The sequence below is a fragment of the Zerene cesonia genome, chromosome 3 (genome assembly GCF_012273895.1).
Source record: "Zerene cesonia ecotype Mississippi chromosome 3, Zerene_cesonia_1.1, whole genome shotgun sequence".
NCBI classification, from domain to species: Eukaryota; Metazoa; Arthropoda; class Insecta; order Lepidoptera; family Pieridae; genus Zerene; species Zerene cesonia.
The window spans coordinates 9508297-9514026 of NC_052104.1; the positions used below are offsets into that span (position 1 = coordinate 9508297).

A 5730-nucleotide genomic window follows, 5' to 3' on the forward strand; every position below is an offset into this window, starting at 1 on the left:
ATCCCTTCCGAAACCCTGTCACTGTAACGTCAATTGTCATTGCGATTTACAGCTGTTATACCCATAGTATCTATCTAGTATTATGCTAGGTATAATATTCACTATATACTTTCTGGCTGTTAAGCAGGACAGAGTAAGTAATATACTACGACCACAGATAACATCTATATATATAAAATTCTCGTGTCACAGTTTTCGTTGCCAAACTCTTCCGAAACGGCTGGACCGATTCTTATGAAATTTTGTGTGCGTATTGGGTATGTGTGAGAATCGGCCAACATCTATTTTTCATACCCCTAAAGGATAAGAGTAAGGCAGAACAGCGTTTGCCGGGTGCAGCTAGTAATATATACTAGTGTCTAAGCACTATTACGCTGCTGTATAAGGACGAGTCTAAGGACTTCTTTAGCTTCTGGCATTAAAGAAGGACATTCGGATGCGAGCAGAGGTGCCGACGACGCCACTCTACGTGTCTCGTGTGCACTACTGCATCAACACTGAAGATGTTATTGAGTACGTGCATGCCAAGACTGGTATTAAGTCTGCGTGTTAAAGGGCTGGAGTCTCGCCATAAAGAGAACTTCATCTCTTTCGTGATGAGAGTCCCTACCGCCAAGCTAAGCGTCTAAATGTACGAGGAGTTTTGGCCACAGGGACTTTTGTTTCGTCGCTTCCGCGGACCAATATCCAGCCCCTTGGTGTATGGTCACACGTCGAAGACATATATGTGATGATGTTTTAGTATTAAGTTTATATGGGCCTTATTGACGTGACAACGTCTTAAATTAGGTTGCGGCTCGGAGTCACTCATGAAAAAGTGTAACGCCCGGTAACGTTACGATGAGTCACCGAACTATGATCGGTCCGCCGCGCGCGCAGCACTAGAGAATTAGGCGCATTGAATCGGCGCGTGCTTGTGTCTCTGTCTCTGTCTTTTTAGTAAACAAAATATAATAACAAATTATAATTTTCTATAGTTAAAATTTGTGCAATTCTTATTTTCATTCAATTCCTTGTTCCTATTGTGCAATTTAATAATATTCATATCAATAAATATTCTACCGAGAAAAAGACGTTGTCACGTAAAATCTTCGCCCGTAAAACCGACTTTACAGGCAACCATTTTTTTTTTAATAATAATAATAAACCCGCAGAGCACCTTGTGGCGATGTGACGGGGAAAGGCGCTCCCGCGGTGCTTAGTTCTTTTAGGGGAGGTTCCTGTCCTCACCTCCGGTCTGTCTCGGTGGGAGTTCGGAGTGAACAATGACGTACCCCACCTCTGGCTTGCCTTAATTGGCCGTCCAGAGTGGAGATGCAAGAGCTATATGCTCGAGGATGGAAGTGTCTAATGGCGTATTAACGGGGACACCCAATCCGGTCCTGCGGGTCCGCGATGGTGAAACCGGTGCCACACCTCTCTATACCCCTAGCCGGTCAGCTGGTGTTGCCTCCTTGTTGCCATTTCAGGTAACTTTTTTGAGAGCCCATCGACAGAACTGGCAAGTCACCGTCATTCATACAATATACAAATTTTTTCGTTTTATATCATTCTATTCCAAGAACACCAATTTTTGACGTGGAATAATTCTATATGCAGAATATTCTTATTGTCTTCGCATGGAACTCTCATAAATTATTTTCCGCATCCTCTGCATACATTTTTAAATTAACATTAACATTTTACACCATTAGGAAAATCATTCACAAATAGAATGAAAAAAGGAACCCAGATGGAATCCCTTAGGCATCATATTTGCTCGTGACGTCCATCCGCGAATTTTGACTAGTTAAGTTCGGTTTCTTAAGTATGATTCGCACCACTGATACAAGGACACATCAAGGATACGATACAAGGATCCATTAAATATAACGCCTTACTAAATTCCGTGTAAATAGGTTGGACTTCCTGTCCAACAACAAGTCTATCTACTGTCTACTTGGCTTGGTCAGCACCGAGTTCAAACAGATGAGAAGAATAGATGAGAATGGAATAGATAAGAATGGGTAGCGCTTACAGGAATTAATTTAATTTTCGCTTTTGAAGTTTTTGAAATTTAAGTGGTTTGAAGTTGGATGATGAAAAGGTTTTCTATCAATTATGTAGCATTCATAGTCCGGTTGGTAATGGTGTTGTGTAAAGTTACGTTTGTGTAATGGCTGCGACTGCTGCCCCACAACTCATAAAAAATGGGCGTTTGCGTGTTGGATCTGAGTCCTCATGTAAGCATTCGAAACGACCGGTTTTTATTCTTACCCCAATATTAAGGAAAGAAGAATCAACAATAATAATAATTATTCATTGAGCTGTTTAAACTGTACTATTATATATGTAGAAACTAAAGCCTGTGTTAGTTTAAAACGTTTGGACTAAACAAAGTTTTATACTAACACAGGCTTTACTACCTATGTATACAGTTTACATTTAAATTGCCTACACACATTTGTATAAGTATTTCAATTTAATCCTAGATAATTATGTAATATATAAAATACTAGATAATTAATTAATTTTTGTTTAGCTTTTGGTCGGCCACTATTCACGAGTGTTCGATCATAACAATAATTAAATTCTTCATTATTCATAATTTTTTTACCCATGAGCAATTAATCCACTTTTTGCCTATGAGAAAGCCATTTTCTTATGGCTACATTACTCGTAAAGTAATGACTTTCTCATGAGCTCATGTAAGCGAAAAAAAAGTACAAACGATGAAAATAAAACCAAAAATTTAAAAAGGTCAAAATTAATAAAAAAGTTTTAAGTTCAGTGAGCAGTAAAAACGCGATGAGGAAAGTTACCAAAGGTATCTAGTACATAACGTTATGTTATCTGTGCATCGAAGAGTAGGATAATATGAGTAGGATCTTTGAGTTTGAGTTTGAGTTTGAAATACTACAGAATAATAAGTACAAGTAATAATACTACGGCCGACTAGTATATAGTTATCTGTGACTACAGCTGTAAAGTGTAAACCATAGATTATACACTTATATACTGGTGTAAACTGTCAACTGTGAAGTCGTTGCATGACGGCGGGTGTGCTATGGTAAAATGATACAATTCACGATGTTTATATAATCATTTTATTTTCGCATAATCTCTAATATTAATAAATATTTCATAAAGAGTTCTAGCGCTGTAATGGCAATCTGTCTTAAGCGTTGGCCACATTATATTCATAAAATTACCAAGACAAAAAACATAATGACCACTGCAAGCAAGTGTGAGAAGGCTATGGAGAATTTACAAAAAAACCCTTACTTTGAAAAGTACGCCGAACGCATTGCATCGTTGCAGAAAACTTCTCCTGAAGAGTTTTTGAAAAGACTTGAAGAGCAAGAAAAAAGTCGAGAGCAAGAAAAAAAAAAGAAATTTGCTTCAGTGGACACCAGGTATTCTTAATAATATTCAATCATTATAAGTTGTTCTATGGCATTGGTTCCACAAGGTTACGTAAATACAAATTAACTTATCTTATTTTCAGACAGTATTCATCAGTCTTAAACCCCAAAAAAGATGTTGTAAATAAACAATCGGTAGAAGATAAGAAGCTGGATGAAATATTAAAAATTGATCTTGTTCAAGATAAAGATGCATCTGAAATTCAAGTCATTTGGGAAGAGTATCACAAAAATAAAGAGGTTATATCTGCTACAATTCCTTCCCCTTTATACCGGGAAATTAAAGAAAGAATGGTCGAAAATCCAACTTTCCTCTTTCCCTTGCCAAGGGAACAAGGTTATGAGTTTATTATGTGTCAGAGTTACGGACATGCAGTTCATTTCACTCCTCTCTTAGCATTTCAGGTTAGTTGTGTCATCTCTCCATCATGCCTTTTACCTAAAAAATAATCATATAGTTTAATATCTCACCTTCAACTTACAGGTACATAAAGAGAATGCACCAGAATGCCTGACTATGATTCACTACACAGAACTGGAAGACAAGGGTATTGTATTAATGCGAGGGGAATATGATAAGGTATGACACCTGTATACCCCGTGCTCATTTTGTTGGATCTCAGACTAACTCCAAGGTCAAAAATCACAATATAAAACCTCTCCGTTGCAACAAAAAGAAGTACAAAGTGACATCTTAACAAAAAAATAATTATTCAAATGCAGGACAGGTTACCAAATTACAACCAGTAAATATAAGGGAATAGACACTTACACACTGAGATATGCCAAATGAATGATGCAACTTAGGGCAGGCACTTAACAAAAGCAGAGTCTCACAATCTATTAAAAAAATGGAATTTTCATGTCAAAGATGTTTGTGTCTTAATATTCATTGTTTGTTCTCAGAATGTGCTGAATGGTCAAGAAGCTCAGTGTCTAGCTAATCAGTTCCAGATCTACTACAATGGCAAAGATGAGGATAAGCTGAAACTGTTACACTCCTTTACCAAGTCTCCAGACTCATTCAAGCACATGGACCTTATCACTGAATTAGAAAATATTACTTTAGTTTAAACATTAAAATAATTGTTGCAATGTTTAATTTTATATAAATTCACTAGCATACCCGGCCACGCGCTGCTGTGGCTGAGTAATAATTAAAAATATAAAGATTGTAAATTATTGGGATAATTAATCAAAATAAAATCTATGCTATATCTTAAGTTGGACCAAATTACTCATAAAATGCAAATTTTATCAAAATTGGTTAATTTGGTGCAGAGTTTATTGGGAACATAATCATGGCACTGGATTTTCATATATTAAGATATAATAATTAAAAATATTAAGATTATAAATTACTAGCTGCGCCCCGCGGTTTCACCTGCGTAAAGGTCTCAGCACACATATGGGATCGGAAAGGGATCGTAACCGTAACGCCTTTCACCTCGCTGTCAACCAGGCGTCAACATACCGTATGCACGTAATGAAAGCGTATCAGCAGCGCCTGTACGTCAACTCGGCTACGGCTAGGCGACACCGCGCTTACGCCTCGCCGCCCGCTGGCTGACCCCAGATCAGTTTGAATCCAAACGTTAAGTGTAGCGCACGGTTATGTCTTGGTTTACAATACGCGAGTTGGCTATCATAGCCATAGTACTTGATGAAGAGGGAAAAGAAAATAGCAAGAAAAAGAGAAGGCGGGAGGGGACGGGACGGAGACGTAAGCGCGGGGACGATAAGCCGTAGGCGCGGAGACGATGAGCCGTAAGAGCGGGAATTGCAAGTTCGGAGACTGTTCTGAGGGGAGGCGATCACGTTACGATTCCGATTAGTGTGCGTTGCAGTAGGGAGTTTAATACAAACCATTCTGAACGACTCGAGGCGATACGGTTACGATCCCTTTCCGTTCCCATTAGTGTGCTGAGACCTTTAGTCCGTATACCGTAAGAATATCGGGATAAAAAGTTGCCTATATGTCATTCCAGTTGTCCAGCTATCTACATACCAAATTTCATTGCAATCAGTTAAGTAGTTTTTGCGTGAAAGAGCGACAAACACACACACATCCTTACAAACTTTCGCATTTATAATATTAGTAGGATAGGATTGGGATAATAATCGAAATAAAAACTATCTTATATCTTAAGTTGGAGCAAATTACACATAAAATGCCAAATTTCATCAAAAGCGGTTGAGTTGGTGAAAAATTCATTGGGAACATACATCAAGACACTGGATTTTTATATAGGTACATACCATTCATGAGGAATACAGATGAAATTTAAATAAATTTCTTCATTTGTCCTTTTTTTTGTGTCATAAT

At 37.8% G+C, this 5730-nt stretch overlaps 1 protein-coding gene across 1 annotated transcript; it reads left to right on the forward strand.

Annotated features, from left to right (window-relative positions):
• The first annotated feature begins 3001 nt into the window (after nt 1–3001).
• LOC119838281 (ATP synthase mitochondrial F1 complex assembly factor 1-like) lies at nt 3002–5076 on the forward strand. The gene is made up of 5 exons (XM_038364152.1): nt 3002–3049; nt 3130–3395; nt 3488–3809; nt 3889–3984; nt 4311–5076. The coding sequence occupies exons 1-5, from the start codon at nt 3047–3049 to the stop codon at nt 4476–4478; spliced, it is 855 nt and encodes a 284-aa protein (XP_038220080.1). The 5' UTR covers nt 3002–3046; the 3' UTR covers nt 4479–5076.
• Nucleotides 5077–5730: the final 654 nt, after the last annotated feature.

Coding starts and splice junctions, on each gene's coding strand:
- LOC119838281 (XM_038364152.1), top strand. Junction 3,396..3,487: donor TTTGCTTCAGTGGACACCAG/GTATTCTTAATA, acceptor TCTTATTTTCAG/ACAGTATTCATCAGTCTTAA. Junction 3,985..4,310: donor TGCGAGGGGAATATGATAAG/GTATGACACCTG, acceptor GTTTGTTCTCAG/AATGTGCTGAATGGTCAAGA.